This window comes from Rattus rattus, chromosome 3 (genome assembly GCF_011064425.1).
Source record: "Rattus rattus isolate New Zealand chromosome 3, Rrattus_CSIRO_v1, whole genome shotgun sequence".
In the NCBI taxonomy this organism is placed as follows: domain Eukaryota; kingdom Metazoa; phylum Chordata; class Mammalia; order Rodentia; family Muridae; genus Rattus; species Rattus rattus.
The window spans coordinates 14,439,155-14,466,628 of NC_046156.1; the positions used below are offsets into that span (position 1 = coordinate 14,439,155).

The 27,474-nt window shown below is 39.9% G+C and overlaps 2 protein-coding genes across 2 annotated transcripts in view; one reads left to right on the forward strand and one right to left on the reverse strand.

Moving 5' to 3' along the window:
• The window catches only part of Spata1 (spermatogenesis associated 1), a 46,615-nt gene extending 33,820 nt beyond the window's left edge, over positions 1–12,795 (forward strand). Inside the window, exons 11-14 of the mRNA XM_032897204.1 lie at positions 6,980–7,158; positions 7,776–7,874; positions 9,945–10,032; positions 12,725–12,795. Coding sequence (XP_032753095.1) covers positions 6,980–7,158; positions 7,776–7,874; positions 9,945–10,032; positions 12,725–12,747 — 389 coding nt within the window. The 3' untranslated portion in view covers positions 12,748–12,795. The remainder of the gene's footprint in view (positions 1–6,979; positions 7,159–7,775; positions 7,875–9,944; positions 10,033–12,724) is intronic.
• Ctbs (chitobiase) lies at positions 11,343–26,609 on the reverse strand. The gene is made up of 7 exons (XM_032897205.1): positions 26,045–26,609; positions 21,985–22,123; positions 21,328–21,536; positions 17,056–17,227; positions 15,894–15,991; positions 15,244–15,405; positions 11,343–12,075 (listed from the first exon to the last, which is right to left on the reverse strand). Exons 1-7 carry the CDS (start codon positions 26,177–26,179, stop codon positions 11,884–11,886), a joined length of 1,107 nt encoding a protein of 368 aa, XP_032753096.1. The 5' UTR covers positions 26,180–26,609; the 3' UTR covers positions 11,343–11,883.
• Positions 26,610–27,474: the final 865 nt, after the last annotated feature.

The following is a 27,474-nucleotide window of genomic DNA, read 5'->3' on the forward strand; positions in this document are numbered from 1 at the left end:
TCCCATAAGTTTGGGTATGTTGTACCTTCATTTTCATTAAATTCTAAAAGTTTTTAATTTCTTTCTTTATTTCTTCCTTGACCAGGTTATCATTGAGTAGAGCATTGTTCAATTTCCACGATATGTGGGCATTCTTCCCTTATTGTTATTGAAGACCAGCTTTAGGCCGTGGTGGTCCGATATAACGCATGGGATTATTTCTATCTTTCTGTACCTGTTGAGGCCTTTTTTGACCAATTATATGGTCAATTTTGGAGAAAGTACCATGAGGAGCTGAGAAGAAGGTATATCCTTTTGCATTAGGGTAGAACGTTCTATAAATATCCGTTAAGTCCATTTGGCTCATGACTTCTCTTAGTCTGTCTACGTCTCTGTTTAATTTCTGTTTCCATGATCTGTCCATTGATGAGAGTGGGGTGTTGAAATCTCCTACTATTATTGTGTGAGGTGCAATGTGTGTTTGAGCTTTAGTAAGGTTTCTTTTTATTTATGTAGGTGCCCTTGTATTTGGGGCATAGATATTTAGGATTGAGAGTTCATCTTGGTGGATTTTCCTTTGATAAATATAAAGTGTCCTTCCTTATCTTTTTTTTTTTGATGACTTTTAGTTGAAAATTGACTTTATTTGATATTAGAATGGCTACTCCAGCTTGCTTCTTCCGACCATTTGCCTGGAAAGTTGTTTTCCAGCCTTTCACTCTGAGGTAGTGTCTGTCTTTGTCTCTGAGGTGTGTTTCCTGTAGGCAGCAGAATGCAGGGTCCTCGTTGCGTATCCAGTTTGTTAATCTATGTCTTTTTATTGGGGAGTTGAGGCCATTGATGTTGAGAGATATTAAGGAATAGTGATTATTGCTTCCTGTTATATTCATACGTGGATGTGTTATGTTTGTGTGCTTTTCTTCTCTTTGTTTTGTTGCCAAAACATTAGTTTCTTGCCTCTTCTTGGGTATAGCTTGCCTCCTTATGTTGGGCTTTACCATTTATTATCCTTTGTAGTGCTGGATTTGTAGAAAGATATTGTGTAAATTTGGTTTTGTCATGGAATATCTTGGTTTCTCCATCTATGTTAATTGAGAGTTTTGCAGGATACAGTAGCCTGGGCTGGCATTTGTGTTCTCTTAGGGTTCATGACATCAGTCCAGGATCTTCTGGCCTTCATAGTTTCTGGCAAAAAGTCTGGTGTGATTCTGATAGGTCTGCCTTTATATGTTAATTGACCTTTTTCCCTTACTGCTTTTAATATTCTTTTCTTATTTTGTGCGTTTGGTGTTTTGACTATTATGTGACGGGAGGTGTTTCTTTTCTGGTCGAATCTATTTGGAGTTCTGTAGGCTTCTTGTATGCCTATGGGTATCTCTTTTTTTAGGTTAGGGAAGTTTTCTTCTATGATTTTGTTGAAGATATGTACTGGTCCTTTGAGCTGGTAGTCTTCACTCTCTTCTATACCTATTATCCTTAGGTTTGATCTTCTCATTGAGTCCTGGATTTCCTGTATGTTTTGGACCAGTAGCTTTTTCCGCTTTACATTATCTTTGACAGTTGAGTCAATGATTTCTATGGAATCTTCTGCTCCTGAGATTCTCTCTTCCATCTCTTGTATTCTGTTGGTAAAGCTTGTATCTACAGCTCCTTGTCTCTTCTTTTGGTTTTCTATATCCAGGGTTGTTTCCATGTGTTCTTTCTTGATTGCTTCTATTTCCATTTTTAATTCCTTCCACTGTTTGATTGTGTTTTCCTTTAATTCTTTCAGGGATTTTTGTGTCTCCTCTGTATGGGCTTCTACTTGTTTATTTATGTTTTCCTGGAATTCTTTCATGCATTTTTGCGATTCCTCTCTGTAGGCTTCTACTTGTTCTCTAAGGGAGTTCGTCATGTCTTTCTTGAAGTTCTCCAGCATCATGATCAAATATGATTTTGAATCTAGATCTTGCTTTTCTGGTGTGTTTGGATATTCCATGTTTGTTTTGATGGGAGAATTGGGCTCCGATGGTGCCATGTAGTCTTGGTTTCTGTTGCTTGGGTTCCTGCGCTTGCCTCTCGCCATCAAATTATCTCTAGTGTTACTTTGTTCTGCTATTTCTGACAGTGGCTAAACTGTCCTATAGGCCTGTGTGTCAGGAGTGCTGTAGACCTGTTTTCCTCTCTTTCAGTCAGTTATGGGGACAGAGTGTTCTGCTTTCGGGCGTGTAGTTTTTCCTTTCTACAGGTCTTCAGCTGTTCCTGTGGACCTGTGCCTTGAGTTCACCAGGCAAGTCACTTGCAGCAGATAAGTTAGTCTTACCTGTGGCCCCGAGGCTCCAGTTCGCTCGCGGGGTTCTGCCCACGGGCTCTCTGCGGTGGCAGCGACCGGGAAGATCTGTGCCGCCTCTTCCGGGAGCCTCCGTGCACCAGGGTTCCAGATGGCCTCCGGTGTTTTCCTCTGGAATCAGCAATGTGTGTAGAGAGCAGTCTCTTCTGGTTTCGCAGGCGTGTCTCGAGAAAACATTTTTTAAAATACATTAAAAAACAGCACAGTTAAGAGGAACACATCGTTGGCCTTAGCTTGGATTTCTAGGAAGGTATTTCTCAACAAACACCCAAATCAGATTAATGAGTCAGGCAAGAAACAGCAGTTTGCATAAGAGGAACCATGCACATCCAGATGAAGAGAAAAAGATGGCCTTGTGGTATTCAGGGATGAAACAAGGTCATTGTAGCTAGAACATGCCAAATACAGTGGAATGTAGAAAACGAACAAACCAAACAAAACAAATTCAGAAAACTCAAGTCAAAGCCATTGGGTTTTCTTCTAAGTAAGGTAGAAGCTCTGGAGAATTTTAACTGGGTATTTACATAGTCTTAACATTTTAGCACCAAGGCACACACCTTTAATCTCAGCACTTGGGAGGCAAAGGCAGGCAGATTCACAGCCAACCTGATCTACACAAGTTCCAGAACAGCCAGGACTACATTGAGAGAGGGAGAGAGGGATGGGAAGGGAGGGAGGGAAGGAGGGACGGAGGGGGAGAGGGAGAGGGAGAGGGAGAGGGAACTCCTAGAGCCTTGCAGTAAAATTGTCATGTTTTTAAGCCCCAGCACTCTTAAATTAGTTTTTTAAGTGAAGATGATAATTACCATTGTGTGGAGTAATGGTTACAAGGTCAGAGGGACAGCTCAGAAGATAGTGCAGCTTTCGAAAGATGTCAGTACAGACGGGAGCCAGCAGCAGACCTAGTGTTACACAGACAAGGATAGAACAGACCTAGCGTTACACAGACAAGGATAGAACAGTGTTGGCTGCCACTGGCACAAGTATGGCTGGGCTTGGAGAGAGAGAGACAGCTACGTACAGAGCTGAGGTTCCATGCAGCTATGCGACTGTCATCAAACCATCTTAAATGTAGAATTTTTCATTGCATTCTCAGTTCTATAATAACCTCAAAGAAATAAACACAGGGCAATCTGGTGACATACTGCCAAGAAGACTGTTTTATTTAGACTTTCCTTAGTACTAAAATAATTTACTTTTCTCAGCAAGGGGCCTCAGGTTTGAGAACTTGCCTGTATTAATTACCTTTTTCATTGTTGTGACACAACACCTGATAGAAGCAACCTGAAAGGGAAAAGGAACTTTGCCTCATGCTTAAGAAGGGGTAAATTCCTTTCCAGTGCAGAAGGCATGTGGAGAGAACAGCAGATGACTGGTCCAGGCAGGAAGCAGAGAGGTGAATGCTGGTGTCCTAGCTTTCTCTCCCCCACCCCATTTCTTTTTATTCTGTGGGGATCCCAACCCACGGTCTGCCACCACTCAGAGAGTCAGGATAGGTCTTCCATCCTCCATCCTTGCTGGGTGCCTCCGGGATACACGCAGAGATGCATCACAGGTCACCCCAAATCCAGTTAGGTTAGTGATGACCAACTGTCATACTATGCTACAGAACATAAGGGAAATGTTTGCAGAGTAACTTTGGTACATTGTGAATGCGAGTCAGTGGATTCCACAAAACAAATAGATATGGTGGTTGAATCAATGAAACAGCCTTAGAATTTATCATATCTTTCAAAAATAAAATAAAAATATATTTGTGTATATGCTATTATCAATTTTTTAAAAAAGTATTTATGTGAATACACGTACAGCTATGTATATGTATATGTATATGTATATGTATATGTATATGTATATACCTGCACAGACTAGAAAATGATATCAGATGCCCTGGAACTAGAGTTAGAGGTAGTTATGAATTTCCTGATGTGGGTGCTGGGAACTGAATTTAGGTACTCTGAGCTTTCTCTGTGATGGCCTCAATACTTTTTAATAAAGACTTTTTTTTAAAGAAAAGCCTGACTATGGTTCATAGATGTATATTTCTAAGTGCCTTTATTGCTATAAAGAGTCACCGTGACCATGGCAACTTACAAATAAAGCATTTTACTAGGGGCTTACTTACAGTTTCAGAGGGTTAGTCCAATATGGCGGGAGACATGGCAACAGGCAAGCAGACATGGTGTAATAACTAAGTACTTGCATTTGATCCACAGTAGGAGGCAAAGAAAGAATAAGCCTGATAGAGACTTTAGAAACCGCAAAGCCCACCCCCAGTAACATACAATCTCCAACAAACCCAAACCCCCAATCCTAATCCAAGAATTACAAGCAGCTTCAAATGTGTATAATCTCTCAGTTGTGTGTTTAAAACACTAAAAGCCCAGTTTCTCGAGAATCAAGGCTATCTACTAAATGTAACTGCTTATAAAATTAAGCAAATTACATACCTCCAACATACAATGGCACAGATGCTATGTGTATGGCCGTGGAAGGGGTGTTGATCTGGAAGAGGTGAGGAATGAAACTTGGTACAGTGCCATCTTTGAGGAAACTTGAGCCATAGCTTTCCAGAGAGTGACCTCGTGGTTTACTTTTCTTGCACATTTAAACATAGTAGAACTTGTTATCTGTGACCTTTATAGTAAGGATGAATTCTATTGGCTGATCAACAGAGCTCAGTGCTAGCCCCAGAGGAAGGATCTGTGATAAGCATCGGGATAGGTTCTATTGGTGAGGTATTTAAAATACACGGTGCCTCTTTCAGGTGGATGTGTTCTGTTCACTGCAGGACTAGAGCCTAAGTAACACTCAGGGTATTGGGGGGATCCAGGTGGAGGCTGGCTTCTAACAGAGTAGCAAAGAATCACCAGGTTTATTGATCACTTATCATTCTGGCAATCCAGGTGACTAGGTATCATTCATTTTCCTATTGTTGAAGAAAAGTGTCCAATGTGGTCGCCAATTCTGGTTTCCCCAATGCTTACTCTAAGCTGTGCATCCTACATCCTTTACCATCACAAAAGGAAGAAAAGGGAGGAGAAGCTGGACCAAAGCAAGACTAAATGCAGCAGTGCCAACTCTGAGTCCTGTAACTGACTCTGTATCAAAGGGCTTAGATGGCTCTGAGGCTCTTCCAGCTGTGTTGACTGCAGTGTACTTCTCTCCATTGGGCCGTTCCTACTCCTCGTTTGTCGCTCTCAGCAGACATCCCAGGGTTCTGGCATTTCCAAAACCTTGGAGTCCAATACAATCCAGGCTCACTTTCACAGCTTCACACAAACGGCTCTCTGAACCTCCATACAGTGAGTGCCCTGCAGCACATCTGGCCTCAGCTGTGCTCTGTAACTATGGAGGAAGACTCTGTAACCCTTTTATTCCTATATCCTTGATTCTGTAGCCAGATCCACATGGATGAAGCTGCCATGGTCTTCTTGCTTGAGCCCAAAGCTGGCCCCTTCTTAATTACATCTGCATAAGCTTTCCTTGGTATTTTTATAGTCTGAGGAAATCTTTGATCCTTTTCCTTTCACAGGTTGCAGAATTATTACACTTATTATCAATTTAGCATCAGGCCTTTCTTTAAACTTCTCGTTTCTCTGAGCACAGGACTTGGCTCCAGCACTAATTTCCTTGTGCTCCTTTCTCCTCAGACTCACATTTTATTTTCTTCTTGCCCAGCTCGCTCTTTTTTCACTGTAGATCTGTATGACCATCTGACATGGTCAGTACGAAGTTGTCTTGAATATCTGCTGCCAGTCATATTAGTCCAAAACGCTTCCATTGAACCTCAGGCAGATTCTTAGGAGAAAGGCAAAAAGTAGCTCCTTTCTTTGCCAAACGATTTCAATAACTGTCTCTGGCCCAGATGCTAATTTTGTTCTCCCTGAAACATTGATCTGGGCCTCCATCATTACATGGCTTTTAGCACTACTGTCTTCCAGGTTCTTCCTAGGATGGTCCAGTAAAGCCCTGCTTACAGCATTAAACCACTTTCTTAATCCAAATTCCTAAAGTCAGCATTCATCCAACAGGCAACATGTAAAGTCTGTCACAGCAACACCCTAGTCCCTTTGATATAGAGTTTAGTTACAGGATTGTCTTAGTTACTTTTATATTGCAGTTAAGAGACACCATCACCAAGGCAACTTTTAACAAAAAACCTTTAGTTGGTTGCCAGCTTACAGTTTCAGAGAGTTAGTCCGTCAGCATCATGGTGGGGAATATGGCAGCAAGCAGGGTGGCATGGCACTTGGGGCAGTAGCGCTCATGTCTGATACACAAGCAGGAGATAAAAAGAGAGACTGTGCCTGGCATGGGCTTTTGAAACTTTCAAGTCCATCCCCACTCCTATCTCCCAACAAGGCCACACCTCCTAATCCTTCTCAATGAGTTCTACTAACTTTGAGCCAAGCATTCAAGTACATGAGCCTATAGAGGTCCTTCTCATTCAAACCAACACACTAATCATGTTGTTAATTAGCAAGTGTTTCTCTCAGCTCTAAAGTATTTAATAAGTCTACAAGAGATGGAAAAAAGAGGAGAATTTTTAAATTGGTTGTTTCTTACTTGTTCTTGTTGTTATTAAACTCTAGGGTCTTTCCTGTCTTAAAAGTTTAACCCTTTAACAGTAACAGCCTATAAATTTTGTAGTTTGTGTTTTGTTTGTAGCCTGTGATAGCTGGAAGAAAAAATATTTTGACACTAAGAAAATCACAGCATCATTGGAGGAAGTCTTAACAAAACTTCGAGAAGATTTGGAACTTTACTATAAAAAACTGCTCATGCAGCTTGAAGCCAGGGAGATCAAGATGCGACCAAGGAATCTGGCAAACATCTCAGATTCTAAGGTACTGTAAACGGTGCCCTCTCCTGCTAGAAAAGTCCTACCCAGGAAGTAGGATCATGTTTTTACAACAGGAGAGAAACCGGGCCGAGAGTTATGAAATATAAAAATCTTTCCTTTACCTTGGTAGAGGTCAATTGGCAGAACTGAATAGATTTTCTTATATAAAACAGTTTAACAATTAGGTATTTTTAAACATATTCCTAATTTGACTCAGCCAATAAAACACTATGCTGATTTTTAGGTGTTTGCTAATATCTTCGTAAGTTAATAGTGTTAATGACGTTAAACTGATGGTGCATTTTACAAATACCGATTTTGTTACAAGACAGGATCTTCCTCTGTGTCCAGCCTGGCCTTAAACTGAGATTCTACTGCCTCAGCTTCCTCAGTACTGAGGTCACAGATGTGCACCCCAATGCCAGACTCAGTTCTTAAAAATAATAATTGACTAGTGTAGAACCAAAGAGAAAGTAATTCCTAATGCACAAGAACTCAAAAGAAAACAGATACCTAACACGACAGGTCTTATTTTAACCACCATTTCATAGTCTATGTTCATAAGGCTATTTATACTAAATATTCAGATATACTAAATAAATGATTTTATGTCTCACACAGAATTATCTTATAATCCAGATCACCGAAGTACAACATGCTATTGACCAACTTAAGAGAAAGTTGGATACTGATAAAATGAAACTCATATTAGAAGTTAAGGTAATCTATATTTTTCCTAAACAGATTATAAAATTTATTTTGAAATAAAGTGGCATTTGAACCTTGACTATCAATGTTATAAGGGTAGCCAGGACTGACTCTTCTTAAATTGATTCATTAGCATTAATTAGCAGAGGATGTACAAATGCATAAGGAAAACTAAATACAATAAAAAGATGCATGTAACAGGCAAAGGTAAAAGGTTACTAAAAGTAATTAAGGCTAAAGGACATGTTAAAATTTTAAAAATTGTTTTCCTTCAGTTGTGTAGCATGCATGAGGTCCTATATTTCAGATATTGGTAAATTTAATGAACTTCTAGTTAAGCCCCTAACTCCCACATGTCTTCCCTGTTCCTGGGCAATCATTTTCTTGTTATTTCATACATGTGGAGTGTGGCTTCTCTGATGAATGCTAAACTTCCTCCAGAGGTGAGACGCCACACTTTATTTCTCCAGTAGGAGCTCTTGTACACTAGATACTCAGTATGTGGTGTAGAGCCTTCTCCACGTTTTGAAAAGTCATGTGTAACTGGATCATAGGAATAGTCTCTGAAGTAGGTGTGCCTTTGCTGCAGCTTTTACATAGGAAGCATATGTTGGTTTGTTTTGTTTGTTTTGTTTTTTGCTTTGTTTCAGCCTTGAGATTCTTGTAGCCCACTGTGCATGATAGACAAGCACTTCTCTGCTGGGATTAAAACATAAAAACTCTTTTGTTGAACATGAGACTCTATATTCCTTCTATATACATAGAACTGAAGTCCCAGAAATTCTCCACTTACTCTCTTTGTCCAGATTAGCTTCGTGGTACACAATTATCACTTTCTAGAATTAGCACTGACTCAGAACTTTCTAGAGTGGAGACGTTGTGTCCCTCACTGTTGAGAATGGTTAACACTTCTACCGTCCTTTTGTTAATTTACATTCACAATGGCCCACTACTTTGGACAGTGCAGTTCTAGGCTTCTCACCTCCCTCAAGGCTGCCTCACACTAGGGTGCTTAAGACTTAGGAGGAAAAGAACAGGATAACTTATGCAATCAAAACCACCTTGTCCAGGGAAGGAGAACTGTGTGTTCAACATGTGGAGAGGAAGGCAGAGTGCGGACTTGTACACCTAAGATAGTGGGGATTCAGAAAAGAGTGTCCCCAGACCTTCCATTGTGACTTCCTCTGCTTTCCTCTGGAACACGTGCACATTAGATTCCGCCTCCTGTATGGAGTTTAATTTACAAATGTGACTTATGACTTGAGCATAAATAATAATTTAGTTTTAAAGACACAAAGAAAATAAAGTTTTTGACTTATGGAATAGGAGAAAAAAATGCTCTACTTAACCATAATGGCTAAAGGCTATACAACCAGTACTAAGTGTTTATTGATTCCTGAACTACCTAAAACATCCCCACCAATGCTAATCAGAAATAGGGGCAGAAAGCAGGCCTGAGTCCTTTGCAGCCGTGTTTATTCAAGGTAGCAGAGAATAAGTAGTGCTTCTAAGGGTGTAATGCTGTGTCTTAACAAACTTTGTTTAAAAATAGAGCATGTGACACCAGGGACCCAGGGAAGCCTGAGTTCTTTACTCTTGGCAAAGTGTGCGGAGCAGCACACAGCTGCTCCAGCCTGCGCTTCAAGTCTGACGACGACTTAGCTGCTGGTTGGCCTCAGGGTTCCTATTTACAGAATGAGGAGAACCAAAGGCTTAAGACCTGAGGAGCTTCTGGGCGCAGAGTACATCCTATGCGTCTCTTCATTTCCTGTCCTTCCCTGAGAGTCTGTGCTCAGGGTCTGGGCAGCATGTTTTACTTGTTACGCATGAGATTTTAAAGCTAACATAAAAAATAAGGCTCTTTTCATTCTGTGTTTTCAACTGACCTTCGAATACTCATGAAGGGCACTCACTATCTCCTGCCCAGAGTCAGCAGCCGAGCCTGTCACAGGGTGCATGATATATGAGCGCACTGTGGTGACCTAGTCAGAGTGAAGGCAGGGCAGCTGAGGACAGCCCACCCATGGTGCGCTGTGGGAGGACGGGATGACGTTCACTCTTTAAAGGCACCTCTTTCCACAGATGAGGAAACAAGCGGCTTCGGATTTACAGACATTAAGAGCTGATCTGACACAGAAGAAAATGGGTACACCTTTCCGATCTCCAATATGTATGTTCATTTATCTCTTGAAATTTTAAATACTTATTTGAACAAAATTTAAAATAGATTTAATTTTTATTTTTTGTGCATGTAGTGCAAATTATAGCATAAATCTATATAGTAGCTGTTTATTTTAAAGATTTTGAGTCTATTACCTATTTTGTAGTACTATATTTTATAATTACTTATTATTTAATAAACTTAAATTATAGGCCAATATAATGGCAAAATTAATGATTAGCAAAACATGTGTTTCAGTAAATACCAGTGTATTTGCCAGGATATATAATTTTGTTAATCACATTTTGATTAAAAACAATTTCAACTACAACAAATTTGTGTCTAATAATTTAATTTGTATTGATTTTAGAAATGTAAGATGAATTTTAGAAATATAATTATTCAACATATAACATGGGAGTAAATAGTTTTACTGTCATAAATAACTATGTAAATAGAAAATACAATATTGTCATAACAGGTGATAAATCATTTATTCTAATTTGGAAGGGGATTATATGTAAAGAAGATAGGAATTATGTAATGGAGTTCAAAGGAAATAATAAAATGTAATGATTTGTTTTATTTGTATTTAATTTTATATGCATGGATGTATGTATGTCTGCGTACCATGTGTGTACAGGAAGAGTGAGTCAGATCCTCAGTAACTGTGGTTGTCACCAACCATGTTCTGGGAATTGCACCCAAATCCTCTGGAAGAGCAGCCTCTTAGCTGCTGAGCCAGCTCTCCAGCCCTGTAACTACTGACTGCTTTGAGAAAGAAAACAAGGATTGCTTTACGCTAGACATTTCTTTTCACAAAAAATAATCTTTTAGAAAAAGGAACAAATTGAGAGAATAATGTTCTTAGGTGGCTTAAAAAGCAAAGTGCAAATGCAGAAGAGAAATCAGAAAAGTGGGCAGGAAATGAGTATTACTCCACAGGGACCCGGTGACTGCAGGGGTAAACAGTGAGTAGAGGGGAGCCCAGCAGCCGCTTACCCTTATGACAGGAGTTCCCAGGGTCTCCCGGGTGACGCCTACTTGTTCAGGTGTTACTAAATATCCTCTTGCATTTCACTGGTAGGCCTCTCTATCTGACATGCTGCCTACATGTTTAAGTGACTCTAATGTGCTTATGTCATGAAATACTCGTATGTACTGTAAGGAGTCAGCAACCAGAAAAGTCAGGCCTACTCACTTTTATGACGCAGGAGATGCCAGATTCCTGGTTCTAAATTCAAGATCTGTCGAAAATAAATTCAACATAAACTTCTTCTCAAAGGCTAAGCTTTAAAGACTATGTTCAAAGCCAACAATTTCCATTTCAAGTTACACATCTTTTATTAGCATATATTAATTATAAAAATAATGGGCTTTACTATGATAGTCTATACATGTGTGTAACACACTATGGTCATGTGCACTCCCTTCTCCAGTATCTTCACTTGTCTACTAGTTATACATTTTTAAAAATCCCTATTGATTTTTAACAGTATATTTATATACTGTATATAATAACAGTATATAATAACAGGAGGAAAAATTCAGCATGGAATTCTAAAAGCAACTTTTCTAATTATAATATAATATAATTATAATACTGAAACAGAGGAATATTTAATAGAGTAAGTTGACTTGTTTTTTGCTTTTACATTCCTGGATATTTAAGATATGTATGTATTTTCCAAGTACAAATGAATAGTTTCTTTATTTCTTACCTGTGTATTGAGTAGACCAATAAGTAAGTTAGGGTAACATGACAAAATATATATTTTTATCTCTTGAAGAGGTAGATCTGCTTACACAGGCCAGTCCTGCAAATCTAACCGTCTGACAAAAGACATTCCTCTGTCTGTATCACAGCCGTGGTCTCAGGGCTCCCCACATTTCCTCCGTTTGCTCTCTGGCTAGAGCGTCATCTGAGTAGTCCAGACAGTTCGCGTTCCACATGCCAATGCCCCGCAAACCGTAGTGTTTGACGAATGCTGCCTTTAGTGAGATGCTCCGGGGGTTATCATACCACACCTGATGCAAACGGCCAGTGGGATCCTATACAAAACAATTAAATTGGAAATTTAAAGTATTCAGTACAACAAGGGAAAATACTGAAATCCAAGGATTCAAAATGCATGCAATAAAATTTGTAAACATTATAGCATGTTACTTCACTGCTCTGTTTTCATGTTTGTATACGTGATATCTCTAAATACTGTCTTGTGGTGCTTTAGCAGCCATAAACACTGCACAGTTTAACCTCTACTTAAGAGGTGTTCATTCTATTTAAGAACCCCCCTGCCTTATTTGATCTGTTCTGATTATTAGCAACTAAGGCGTGCACTTGAACCACTGCAGACCATAGAGCTCTTAGATGTACAGACTTCAGTTAGGGCCTGGTGACAAGACCTGGCACCCACAAGGATGAGGTGAGAGGTTCATAAGTTCAAGGCAAGCCTGAGCTACAGTGAGACCCTGTCAGAAAAAAACACAAGACAGAACTGACAGTCAGACTCATGTATTTTCACTCTACAGAAAGCTTGTTGAATCAAACAAGGCAGGTGCTGGGATAAAATATTATTTTATGTCTTAACATTCCACTAGGTAACTCTGATATGCAGTCCAAGTAAAGAGAACAACTGTTACTATCTATTAACACCAGATTCTTTCTTTCTTTCTTTAATTTATTTGTATTTTTTTACAGTTTCTGGAAGTGTGCCGACCTAGGGTTCCACAGATGAATGTTGTTTGTGATAAATCAGCCAGATGAACAGGTAATAGCAGCGGAGGAGGAGAGTGCCGCCTTCCTGGCCCTCCAGAATTGATTCTGAGAGGCTGCCGGAGGTGACTCCACACAGAGATGCAGACTGAGGTCTCACACTTACCCTACCCTGCCACACTGTTTCTCAAGAAACACATGGGTTATCAGAAAAGAAAGAAAATTAGAGGACCAGATGTAGGCAAAAGAACAAATGAAGAAGGAAAATGTTTTAAGGAAAAAGTCAGAACTGTAATGAAAGATAGGTTACTGTTCTAAATGCATTAGGTAACTGCTTGAAGGCGACTCTGAGTGAACGCCAGTAGCACTCTATGTGGGGTGGCATCGTGAGTTATTCTCCCCGTGGTCACTTGGTAAGCGACAGGCCGCGGTGTGTCCAGCCCAGCGGGCTCATTCAGTACAGGCACACTATTCAACTCTTCATCTTGTGCGTTGGGAGCCTAAGCTTGCTTCAAGTATACACGGCATGCTGCTGTGGATGAGCAGGGTAAAGGAACAGCGTCTGTGCAAGCTCAACACTCTATTGTACTGTGACCCCACATGAGGACCATAACAGGGACAGCACGCTTGTCTAAAGTGCCACTAACTGATTCCCAAGCTCACCGTATTTTATGAATTATTTAACCTCAAATAGTACATTTTAGATAGTGGTTACCAAGACACACTCGTCAGACCATAAATAATAATTAAGAGTTCAAGGGCTTTAGATATAAAGACATGATGAGTAAAAATGCTGTCTACCTTGATTTTATGGGTGGATGCTCTGTACTGTGCTGAAAACCATACTGAATCCTATCGACATATGCAACTAATACATGCGAATAAAACTGTCTTAAAGTGTGTCCAGAAAATAAAAATACTCACCTCAGAAAACAAATCTATTCTTTCAAAGACACTAAAATGGTAGTTATATTAGAAGACAGGGATAGGGAGGATGGGAGATGTTCAAAGGGCACATGATTTTAGACAGACAAGAGAGCAGTGCTGAAAGCCATCATCACTATACTCCGAGCGAGGTACTGAGGGTTTACAGACTTGAAACCTGCTGGTTTCAACTGATTACGATTCCACATACACATTATAAAAGAAGCATGGGAGGTAAGACACGTTAAGTAGTGAGTTTAACCGTCCTAGTTTATACACATTTCAAAACTGGTTATATACCATAATTAGATATAATTTTATCAACTAAAAATGTATTTTTTAAAAAGGAATGTTTCTGCATCTTCTTCCTTACTGAAAAATTAAGCCAGTGGTTACAAAACAGTGCATGACAGTATATGCATTCTAAACTATATATAACTGATTACTATAACCATAAAATAATCCTCCCCTCCTGGTTCTGAGTGGATTAATACAGGCTCCATGTTAAATAAATAGTTATATGTACTGTAACACTTCTTAAATATTTTAATATAATTCTATACAATAGAAATCTCAGACAACAGATATGGCCAAGTGTTTTCTAAATATATTTGGCCATACCACATGCACACATATTTGCCCATGTATGTGCTTGTCTATGTATAATGTTAACAGAGCTCTAGTAATACTGCTCAATATATACTATTTATACCCATAGAGAACCATATGTATATATGTATATATACATATATATACATGTAAGATAGGATTATAACATACCCAAGTTTAACTATTAGGCATTTAATTTTGATTCTGAAGTTCAGAGTGCTTAATACTATATGTGCGTAGTAATGTGCTTGCAATCAATTTATAAACATCAGTCAGTGCTATAAGGGCAACAAATAACTAATATCTCAGTACTCCCTCTAAAGCAACACAATTCAAAGAAACTTTAAAGACAATTTCTACTTCAGGTTTTTAGGTAAAAATGTTTTATTTTCGCTAGATTGTGAAACATAACAATTCTTTGATTCTGGAATAGACATTTCTATTGCTACTCCTAAATTTTTTTAACCACACTTATAGTTCATGTTTTCTTATGTACTATTTCTCTGTCTCTAAGCTTTAACATTCCTTATAAATTTGTTTTACTTGTAAAATAAACTTGATAGATGCTATTATTTTCACTTTAAAAATATATCATGACTCATCTACTCTCAGTTTCAAACCTACTTCTTTGGGCCTCATCAGACTCATTAAGCTATTTTGAAATAAATGGAGACTTTCAAACATAAAACCTACTTTGACCAAAGCCCTTTCAAAAACAATTACCTTAGCATAATTATGAACTCTTAAGGAAGTCCTGTTTGTGATAGGCACATGGTATAGAACTTTCAAAAGGAAACTAACCAAGCAGAGCACTGCACTAGTAACGTAACTGGAATTGTTCTCTGGGGAACTAAATCTACTGACTCCACAGACCCAGAGACAGGCGTACACAAGTAAACAGTCAAATAGCTACATACCACAACATAGTAAAATTATATAAATAGCATAAATGTCCACAGTTTGAGCTTTACCTTGTAGTTATAGTATGGAGCTTGCTGGTCTTGGTTCCACTGGCTTCCAGAAACAGAACTGTTTACTTGCTTCATGATGACTCTGTAGGGCACCTGATGTCCTGCAGCATCACTGCAAGGAGCCCCTCTGAAAGGGACCTTTGCAATGGTGCAAATATCATCCTAGAAATTAAACAGCGTGCATGTTGTTATTGAGCAAATGTTAAAAAGCCAAATGAGAAAAACAGTAAAACTGTTAAAAGGTATGCATTAGGGTTAGAGAGATAGCTCAGTGGTTGAGAGCACTGACTGCTCTTCCAGAGGTCCTGAGTTCAATTCCCAGCAACCACATGGTGGCTCACAAGCATCTGTAATGGGATCTGATGCCCTCTTCTGGTGTCTGAAGACAGTGACAGTGTACTCATATACATAAAAATAAATTAAAAAAAAAAAAAAAGACATGCTGCAAATAACCTGACTGGACAGAATAATCACGAAATTGGTAATACAATGACATGCACAGCGTTCAGAAACTGCCATGATATTAAAGAATTAAAAAGAAACAAAGCTTACCTTCAAAATGAATTTCAGAAATTATTTAATAAAGTTTCATATATTCAGAGCAGAGCAAAGTATGTAATGGAGTCATGTCACATATAAGTTGTTCTTACCTTTGAGAGGTTTAGGCAAATGTAATCATAGCCATACCAGGGAATACCCATTACAAGTTTCCTGGGGCTGATGCCCATCCTGAGGTAGTCGCCATATCCTGGTCATGGGGGACAGAAAACGCATAAGCATTCTGTTTCTATAGCTGTAAAAACGTACGTTCAAGCTGGACAACCAAACCAAATCTTGTTTGTAAAAACAGGTATATTTGTGCAGATACAAGGTGAGCTTTCTTCTATAATGTCCTAAAAGCCATTCCTTAAGAACTGGAAGTCCTATGTCTTGCTTTCCAAGATTTTTTTGTCTTGTTTTGCTTAAATAAGAGATGATATTCAGTGTAGATGATGTTGGAAACAGAATACACACAGTATAGGAGAAATAACAATGTCAGGAAATCATACTAATTTAGGTGTTAACTGCTAACATATATTTGATATTTGGGATTATAAAGCTTCAAAAAAAGTTCTATAAATCTTAAACTTTGTGGCAGTAATATTCAGAATTTCTTTCAGAAACTCAAGTATTCCATGTTTAAAAATATGTGTTTCCTAATGATTGGTGGAGATAACAAAAATGCCTTTGCTGTTATAATGTAGCAACCTGTAGTTTAGAACACAAAGAACATGAATGAAGTCTCCAACTACTTCTGAGAGTTGGCTGCTAGATCTTGTGCTACAGCCACAGATGCTGGAAACTCATGAGCGTACAGTCCTGTCATAACCACAGAATGCTTTTGTTTTGTCCTCCCCAACTCTGGCTCTCATAGTCTTCCTATCCACCCCACAAATGGTTGTTGAGCCGTGTGTGTGTGTGTGTGTGTGTGTGTGTGTGTGTGTGTGTGTGTGTGTGTGTGTGATAGATACAAAGTACCCATGAGTTCCTATTTCTGGTTGAATATATATATGGTTGATTCTATACCCATATATATACACAGTTACTACCTGAACTCTTGACTAGTTGTGAATTTCTGCATTAACTTCTATAATATTAAACAAAAATATTTTGGCATATTTTATTATAACACATTTTATTATATTTTATTCATAAAGCACACTTTTATATAGAAAGAGTATATAAATAATTTAGAAATACTAAAACACACCTTAGCGTCTGAGGGTTTGGAATAAATATTACTAATTAAGTGATCATTTTTTGAATTCTTACCAGTTAATGTCTGATTGTAGGGAGCATTGGCGGCTGCAATACATTCTGACCAGATCTGACTTTGCTCATCGTAAGACATCACAAAAAGAAAGTCGCAAGCATCCGCAATCCCAGTATAATTATAGCACCTTTTGTCTATGCCCTTTGGTGACCAAGCTACATCAAAAGTTACCTGTGAAAAAACTATATATTATTTACATAACATTTTCTTGCCTTATTCTACTCAAGAATAAAGAAATATTTATAATGGCTGCATGTGGAATCTAACACAAGTAGAAGAGGGCTAATAAATATGTTTTGTTACTGCATTGGACTGGCCGTGTCTATATCTGGATATACAAGGACCAGGAGCAGAGCACTGTAAAGAAAAAGAATTTCAAATCCAAATGTTCTCAAAGCCTGGGCTGGGAACTCAGTGGCTGGAAGGAGCAAGTTCACTGATGATACACGATGTTGGAGCCTTTGAAGAAGGTGAAAGTGGAGCCACAAGGAGAGAAATCACATCCGGAAGACTAAGGTACTGTGCAGGCCGCATAGGTCAGTCAGCCTTTGGTACTGCTTGATAGGATTCTGAGTTAGTTCCTGATGCACAATTATTCACATGGTAGGGTGGACCAAATACTACACACACACATACATACAGTCAGAGGACTGACATTTATGATATGAAGTGATATGTTGAACATATCACTCACATGACCTTAGTTTCTGCAAACAGCTAAATGACAGGTGACAAATTATCCTGTACTCTGAACGGTGATGCACAAGGATGAGTAGCTTAAAATACTACAAGTTTTTTTTTTACCTCAATTAAATATTAAGTTTTATTTTAACATGTAGAAACAGTCTAAAATCCCACCAAATGTTTTCCCTCTATTTGGCACCCAGTAAACACTTAATAATTATTATAAAATGATTGTTAAAATATTTATATTTTGTCTAATTTACCTTACCAAATTTTCAGACTTCCTCAAAGGTTTTTTCCCATACTTCACTGAGTATTAATAGTTCTACAAAAAATGACTGTGAAGTAAAATGTTTGCATATTGGATCCATTTTGTCATTCCCGCTTATTACAAAATGGAGCTGTGTTGCAAGAATAGAGAAAGTGAGTACTTCTAAGCCAGTGGTTCTCAACCCTCCAAATGCTGGGACCTTTAATGTTGTGGTGATCCTCAACCATACAATTATTTTTAATTGCTACTTTATAATTGTAATTTGTTACTGTCATGAATTGTAATGTAAATATTTTGGTCATAGAGGTTTGCCAAAGGGGTTGGGACCCACAGGTTGAGAACCATTGCTCTAAGCAGTTGAATTTCCAATCTATTCTATTATTAGTTATATATCTTAAATACTAAGAATATGTTCACTTGAATTGCCTGTAACAGTCTATCATATACTTCTGAGAAGGTAGTGGTTAGAGACGAGAAAGCCAGAGCCCTGAGTTTTAGAAGTATTAGTTCTTACAGCTTGCCCTGTGCGAGGTCACATAAGGCATCCAAATCTACTTTCAGAACAAAGATGTAGAGAGACTCTTTACAGCCATCTGTCTGTCTTAGGGTTTTTCTGCTGTGAACAGACACCATGACCAAGACAAGTCTTATTAAGGACAACTTTTAACTGGGGCTGGCTTACAGGTTCAGAGGTCCAGTCCATTATCATCAAGGCAGGAGCATGGCAGCATCCAGGTAGGCATGGTGCAGGAGGAGCTGAGAGTTCTACATCTTCATCTGAAGGCTGCTGCTAGCAGAATACTGACTTCCGGGCAGCCAGGATGAGGGTCTTAAAGCCCACACCCACAATGACACACCTACTCTAACAGGGCTACACCTTCTAATAGTGCCACTCCCTGGGCTGAGCATCCACAAACCATCACACACTTTATGATCGTATTCCTACAATGCTGTTTCCCACTCCAGGCTCTCTATTTCAGACGCCTTTGTTCTCTGACCACCGGCCTCAGAACCCTCTAAGCCATGTCATGAATGACTCCTTTTTGAGTAGTCTGTCATTTGTTCCATTTCCTCTTTTTTTATGAGTTTTTCAAGTATTTCAAAACTAACCCTGTATAGATGATATATAACTTATAAAACCTTCCTTTCAGTTAATTTATTCAGGGCCAGCAAGATGGCTCAGGGTAAGGGCAGTTGCCACCAAGCCTGGAGACCTGAGTTAGTTCTCTGTAACTGATGTGAAGGAAAGAACTGACTCCACAGAGCTGCCCTTTTACACACACACACACACACACACACACACACACACACACACACGCACACATTCATACACAGACTAAAATGTAAATTTTAAAAATTCATTCCATATATACTTATGAAATATTTTCTGAGAGCAAGAGTGATGTTTCTCATCCCATTCTAAGCTGTGAACCTCTACTTCTCGGTCTTCTAGATTGTTACCACTTATTAGTCTTCATTTCTCATCCAAGTTTACATATTACCACAGGATAGTCTTCTAATGTCATCTATTGTATATTGACTAAAATGCATTTTCCTAGCCTGGTATTCTGAATCTTTCACAATCTGGTGGTCTTTGTGCCTTTACTCCTATAAATATGAACTTCATGTAATATATTCACCTAATGTAAACTTGAAAGATAAATTTGGAATTTGATTTCGCTAGTTCCTTTGACCTTGCCCTTTCACTGTGGGTTAATCCAGACCGTCGCATAGACTGCTCTCTACATGCCAATTCTAACCCTCTGCTAAAGGAGAGTGAAGAAAAACTTTCTGAGACCAAAACTTGAGAGGCAGGTGTGTGTGCCAAGCATTTGCTCTTGCTGATCTGTGCTGAAAACTTGAATTCTGCTGAACTCCACAATCACTTTTTGAACATTTACTGAGTGTAAGGGTTATGCCATCATCCCAGTCAAAGCCATGAATCTCCTTCCCACTTATATGTCCATCCTTGGATCATATTGGACCAGCGAGCCTCATGTGACAACCAGCTCTACTAGACTCATCCAAAGCACCTGGTAAGACTGTAGGTCCCCAAGCGCTATCAATCACGTCAGGAAACTTTAACCCCCATGTGATCCTGGAGCAGGCTTCAGAATCATTGGTTTATAGAACTTAGGATGCTCTACTGTGGATGACTGCTACACATAATAGATACTCGGACTATAGTCATCATATACTTTATATAAGGGTGACGTTTGCACTCACAAATTCTACAAAGTATAGATGAGACATTTGCTAATTTTCTATACTGCAGATATTTATAAAATATATAGATATTATTATTCTTACATCCTCAACAATCAGTATAACAGCTATGCATATAAGATACTGTATTAGGTAGTGTTAGAAATGTAAAGATGATTTTAAAGTATATGGGGAGTTTAGCATAGGGTAGGTCAAGTACTTTGCCATTTTATGTACAGGACTCTAGTACAGATTTTGATGTCCACTGGAAACAATCTTCCATGGATACCAAGGGCTATGGGTGTGAGTCTACTTAGATACTTTGGATTTGAGACAGCACCTCACTATGTAGCCCACACTACCCTTGAACTCCAAATCTTCCTGCCTCTTCTACTAAGCACTAGGATTAAAGATTTGTGCCATCACATCTGGCAGGATTTTAAATGTTTAAAGACAGGGATGATTAATTTGCTCAGTAATTTTTTTTTTTTTTTTTTTTTTTTTTTTTTTTTGCTAAAGGTTGTGCGAGGGCCTCATACATATATCTGGGAGTGACTCTCCATGGTGGATTTGTGTGTGTATGTGTTTTTAAGACCCTGAATTTTCTTAATGTGCAACCATGTTTAACAGTCCTGACCTGGAGGCCCACTGCCCTCTGCTACTTATATTGTCTTGACACGATGACTTGTGTTGAGAGCTGCTCTAATTATGTTCCTGGGCCTATTGTCATGGCTCTGACTGGTTCCATAGCATTAGTCCTCTCAGCTTTCACAGGCCCTGAATGCTTTGCAAATAATACAGAGCCTACAGACTGTGAAACAGTTCCCCAGCACTACCCTCTTCTTTAGTGCCTGCTTTTTCTGCTCTGTACCAGTAAAAGCCAGTTTAGGCCCTCCTGGCCTCTAGCTGCCCACAGTCTACAGTGCTGCAGACACGAGGATAGAACAATTGCAGTATTGTATCAAATATATTAAATAACAGTAACATTCCAGAAAGGGGGTTTGTGAAATGTGTGCAGAAACTCTGCCACCATTGCTAGAAAACTAAGATGCATTAGTCATACTTACGTGAATACATTTCGATTAAAAACCAACAACAAAAGTTTATTCACCTGTGATCCCTCAATCTCACGATGGAAACCCTCTGTGGTTTCTCTGACCAAGGCTGTCAATGCTTCATATTCAGGTGACGAGCAATTAACTTCCTGTTCTATGTCTATATTAATTCCATCCATGTGTTGTGCTTTGGCTAAGGCAACTTTTTGCGCTATCCATGCCGCTCTGAAGGTAGGATTAATGATGTCCTTCAGGGCCACATCACCTGGAAGGAACAGACATATTTATACGGATGCTTTTCATGGTAAAACCATGTACTTCACAAAGCCACTCCCAAAGAGATTACAATGTCTTTGAAGCACATCATAAATTTGGAATATTAAGCCTCTAATCTGCTTTCCAAATGAAGAAATAGTACCAGATAACAGCCACTGCTTACTAATCTTCAAAATAGTCACTGTGAGCTAAACAAACTTATCCTCAATTAGAAGCAGAACGTGTAGACCATTACTAAAGGTCAGCATGCTGTACTAGGCAATCACATTTGCTCAAAAACAAGAAGCAGGCTTATTTCTTTTTAAAAAATCTGTATTTGTGAAATGGATTTAATGGTATCTACAGCTAAGTAAGTTTTGAAAAGAGTCATGAAAAGGACTATAGAAAACAGCACACACGTTTTTGCATTGGCTAGACATGGTCTGCTAAATCCGTACCTTTTAGCACTACCCTGGCTCCTTTCGAATGAGCATAGCACATAAGTTCTGAGTCATATTTTCCAAAAACTGCCACAGTCGTAATCTGCGACCAGTCATAAGATTTCCAGGTTTTCTGTCCAACATCAAACACAAAGACCTGCCAGGAAAACAGCGGTAGGCACCGGCACTTAAACTGAGGTTATCATACTGACATCCAGATACTTGAACCACCTCCATGTCAGGCACTGTGGTGGACGCTGGGCACTGAGAGTGTAATAGGAAGACACCAGTTACCAGTATAAGTGGTGGCTACACTGTCTTGAAGAAGGACTGGCTAGTGTTGAGGCCTGAGGACAGACAGAGCACAGTGACCATCAATGTTGAGTATGACAGACACCTAGAATTTAGAAAAGGCATAGAAAAGAACATAGACTGTTGAATCTGGGGTAATTCATGAAAGTCACCTGTGTTGGAAAGTTAGTGTCCTGAGGGAAACGGAGAGAACCAAACCAATTTTTGTTTAATAAAACCACCTTATTGTATGGACTCATAAAAACATCACTCATGTAGATTAAGGTAGCCAGTCAAACTGCACCTCAGTGAACTTCTGTACAGACCGGATGGCCTGTGAAGCCAGCGAACTTCACTTAAGGTTTGATACTCTTCCTGTTGATTACATTTTTATACATTTATACACACACACGCACACACACGTACACACTCCAAAACCAAAAGACAAAAACAAAAGTGTGACAATTGAAATGAGAAAAACCACTGACTTCACATCTTGATGGTGTATGCGTTCTTTTGCCCGTGTTACTCCTCACCTATATTAAGACACAAGTATTTTTTAAAAGGAAAAGGAATGCACCCTAGAAAAATTCCCTTGTGCTGAAATGAGAAACGGAGTAAAGAGGGAACCAAACTGGAATCACAGTAGGGAAGTGTTTGGATGAATACGGCAAGAAATCACTGACAGACCTCAGTGAAGGTTGGAGCACCGGGGCTCACAGTTTGATGATCTTCAAGCTTCTGCCCCTTTCAGATGGAGCCCTGGATTCTGCCTATGTTGCTATGTGTGCTTTTGGATGAAGCTGACTTAGAATAGTGGTCAAGTCCAATTTTAAGTATTGAATGTTGTTCCTCCAGTGTTTTTTCCCTCAAAGATAATCCTAGAAGCACAAAAGCCGCACTGCTCACGTTCCTCTTCCCTGAAGGTATTCATGTATGGATACAGCCAACACTTCATGAAAATGTAATAGAGGTGCTTCGCTAGGTAACAGAGGCCCAGAGGTTACAAACACCAAGACCCATCAGGAAATTACAGTAGCATCAAAGCCTGGAAGGAAATCAGGGGCCTCGATACCATGTCCCGGGAATCTGCTATCCATGATGACTTCATGTGAGGGGACCTCTGCATTCCAGAGGAGGACAAAAGAAGACAGTCTACAGACAAGTGAGCATTTGCAGATAAGGACCACGTTCCTACAACTCAAGGTCCCAACAACTAAAGAGAATCTTGAGATTCTGGCACTGAAAAGAAGGTATCTACGTCACAGGAATGCTGAAAGAGAAAGAAAGAACATAAAATTAAGGTAGGTGGCATTCTCAAGCAGTATTTGAGGACCACAGAATTGTTAAATTTTCTGGAGATCCATTAGTGTTTGAAACAGGGGTGGCACATTGTACCGGCACTAAAAATAGAGATGTAGGAGCTCACAGGAGAATAGATCAGTAAGGGCTGTGCAGAGCAACAACCATAACTGTTAAGGCGACCACACTGAGTTTTCAGAATTAACTATACAGTTCTTTTTTTTCTGACAAGAAACCATCCAATAAAGTTACTACACACAAAATGTGAAAAAGAATGGCCCAATGTTTTCTCATATTTAAGACTCAACTCGTTAAAAACAAAACAAAAACCAACTAGGGCCTGTGGTAAAATAGCAACTCTCAACCTTGACAACACAGAGTGCTAGGTGTTAGGTCTACATGGTAGATAATGGCGTCTTCCGTAGTGATGCAGCACCATGACCAAAGCAAGTTGGGCAGGAAAGGGTTTATTCAGCTTATACTTCCACATCACAGCTCCTCAGCCAAGGAAGTCAGGACAGGAACTCAAGCAGGGCGGGAACCTGGAGGCAGGAGCTGATGCAGAGATCAGGGAAGAAGGCTCCTTACTGTCTTGGAACCCAGGACTACCTGTTCAGGGATGGCACCACCAATAATAGGCTGGGTCCTCCTCCATCAATCACTAATTGAGAAAATGTCCCATAGGCTTGTCTACACTGGGTCTTGTAGAGGCATTTTCTTGAGGAGTCCTCCTCTCTGATGACTCTAGCTGTGTCAAATTGGCATAAAACTTGCCAGTAAATGGTGAAATGGTAAAATGGTGTTCATTCTCAAAGCATAGTTCAGTCCCCTGTATTCCTGCCACACAAATATTCGTAGTGGAGAGAGAGACTCATGTAATCTACTCTTCCCATTCCAAGAAGCAAAAAGCCAGTGAGACCTCGTCTGCTACGAGGATCTGAGTGAGTATATTTTCCTTCGTATGTAATTAAAAATTCTCACAAAACTGTCACCCAATAAGTATTGAGTGCCCCAATAAATCAGATTGTTATAAAACCACGTAATTGAGGGGAGGGGCTTTAGGGTGAAACCGATGAGTGCCTTGAGTTCTACTTAGCCAATCAGAACCAGACAACTAACTAACTTCTAACTAGGTGTCTTAGGGTTTCTTTTGTTGTGAATTGACATCATGACCATGGCAACTCTTATAAAGGAAAACATTGAATTGGGGCTGGCTTACAGTTCTGAGGTTTAGTCCATTATCATCATGGCAGCATCCAAAAAGACATGGTGCTGGAGAGGGAGGTGAGAGTTCTACACTTGATCCACAAGCAGCAGGGAAAAGAGTCCACTCTAGGCCTAACTTGAGCATGAGACCTCAAAGTCCATCCCCACAGTGACACCCTTCCTCCAACAAGGCCACGCCTACTCCAACAAGGCCACGCCTACTCCAACAAGACTGCACCTGTTAATAGTGTCACTCCCTATGGGCCAACCATGTAAACACATGAGTCCACAGTGGCCGTTCCTATTCGAACCACCACAGTAGGAAAGTTCCACCAGATCATAAACAAAAAGGTAATCAGCTAACAGCTAATTATTTCTCTCCCAAATCTTAACTTCTGATCTTACGATCTGAGTGCTGCTAATCACCATTATTCAAAGAAGCTTCAACGCACCTAAATTTTTCTTTGTTTTTTTCTTTATTTTTTTTTTTTCTTCGGAGCTGGGGACCAAACCCAGGGTCTTGCGCATGCTAGGCAAGCGCTCTACCGCTGAGCTAAATCCCCAACCCCCTACATTTTTCTTAATGTTCTGGTTTCCACAGTAGGCAGTCTACAAAAATAGTGTCATTTTCCCCTAAACAATGTATACAAACACAAGCATTTAAATATCTATGTCTCAAAACCAAATGCAAGTTTAAGACCCGTGAACTGTTCCTTCTTTGTACAATTTTGAGACAGGACCCGCTGACCTCGCTGACTTCCTCCAGGTCTTGGCTACTGTCATCAACCTCAGTCATATGATTTTACCACTGCTCCAAGTGTAAAGTCCATAAGCTTTGTAAGCCGTTATCTTGAGTTAAAGGAAAATTTACTCAAATAGCTGTTTTTGCCACTGTCCTGGGTGGGTGAGCGTCCATAAACTAAAGAACTAATCGGTACCAAGGTGCAAAGGTAAGCAGAACGTGCTGCCTTCTGATGTACTTTTGGAGCTGGTCACTTTACTACTAAATGTGCATTGCCTTGGAAACCGAGAACCGGTTCCACCCTCCCCGCTGGAGGTTGAGCGCTAAGTGGGAGGAGCTGGCCTTGCGGGTCGAGTGAGGTAGGAGCATTAGCTCCTACAGGAGCTCGTACTCTGGAGCCCAGGAAGTTGCATGACCTTCGCGCCCAGGGTTCCTGTCTACACTGAAGGAAATCTGAAAAGAGGAAGGCTGCTCAGTGAGCGCACAACTTCTCACACAGCCGACCGTATCAGACCGACGGGCAAAGGGAATGCTGACCTCGAAGTCGCGGTGGTGGCGGATCGGTCGGCAGAGAGAAGCCTCGGAGCACGGGCAGTCCTCTGCCGAGAGCCGCTCCAGCAGAGGCAGCAGCAGCAGCAGCAGAGTGAGTTCCAGGAGGTCACTCAGCGCCATGCCTAGGGTGGAGGCTTCAGGATTGACTGACGCCTCTTAAAGGGCGGGCTCTGATGTCCGATGGGCGGGGCGGGGAGGGTCTCTTTGTTGAGGGGCGGGGCCTAATGCCCGGTAGGTGGGCCCTAGAGAAGTTCAATTACACTCCAGGGCTAGGGAAACAGTCTTGACTCTGGTAACTCGCAGCTCTACCACTTTTATTCTCGCCATCACTCTGACTCTACAGCATTTCATGATTATGTGGTCTGAAAGTTTTCTACTCATTCATCTTATAATTGTTTTTTAATCACTTTCTTGGTATTGCTCCCCCACCCCAAAGCCCAGCACAATGCTCGGCTTGTAGTAAGTTATAAATTCACTGTAAAGCTCCAAGAGCTCCTGCTTTCTTTTTTAAACCAAGCGGTTTGAGACCCTTCTAGGCATTCTTTTCTAAGTCTCCACACAGGATAGTTTTTAAAATAGACGGAGAGATATTATTGTTCTATTACCAGATGTTTGGTTAAGTGTGTATTGTGATTTTCCAGCATAAAATAAAGAGAATTTAAAGATAAACTCTAATGCCCGGTATTAGTGATTTTGCAATAGAGTTAGGACCTCATGGAAAGTCTTTCCTTTTGCAATGAGAATAGGACTGAGAGCTCCAACAGGCTCATCAGATCCTGGGGGTGTGGCCTAGATTGCTGTGCTTAGCGAGTGTAGTGAACGCTGGAAGAACACCACACTTTGAAGAGCACTGCGTTTCTTTGGGGGATTCTTCTGTTTAAGTACCAACAGGAATAAAAATGCTCTTTACGGCTATAAAGGAAATTGAGCATCATTAAACTCATAATAACAATTAAACCACCAATTACAGCATACGAGTTTAAATTTATTGTAAACTCCCTAAACACCAACAAAAACTTAAATGATGTAAATTCTTTTCGCAGAACCAAAATGTTATCAAAGCTAGGAGCTCTCTGCGCTCTCTCAGAAGAGGGTAAGGCAAGGATACCTGGGAACAAATTAATGTATTTCTAATCTTTGCAGATTGTAAGGCTGGAAACAGACTTGCTTCTTGGTCTTAGCATCTCTTCCTGTTGCTGTGACTGAAAAGTAACTAAGATAGGGGTTTTCGTTTTTTTGTTTCATTTTGTTTTGTTTTGTTTTCTGGCTCAAGCTACAGACTACCATGGCAAAGAAGTCAAGGCGACAGGGTCAAGGCAGCTGATCACAGTCAGAAGGCAGGATGCGGGCATGCCTTCCTCTTTATAATACAGCCTGGGAGCTACCTCAGAAAATAGTGCCACCCACAGTGGCAG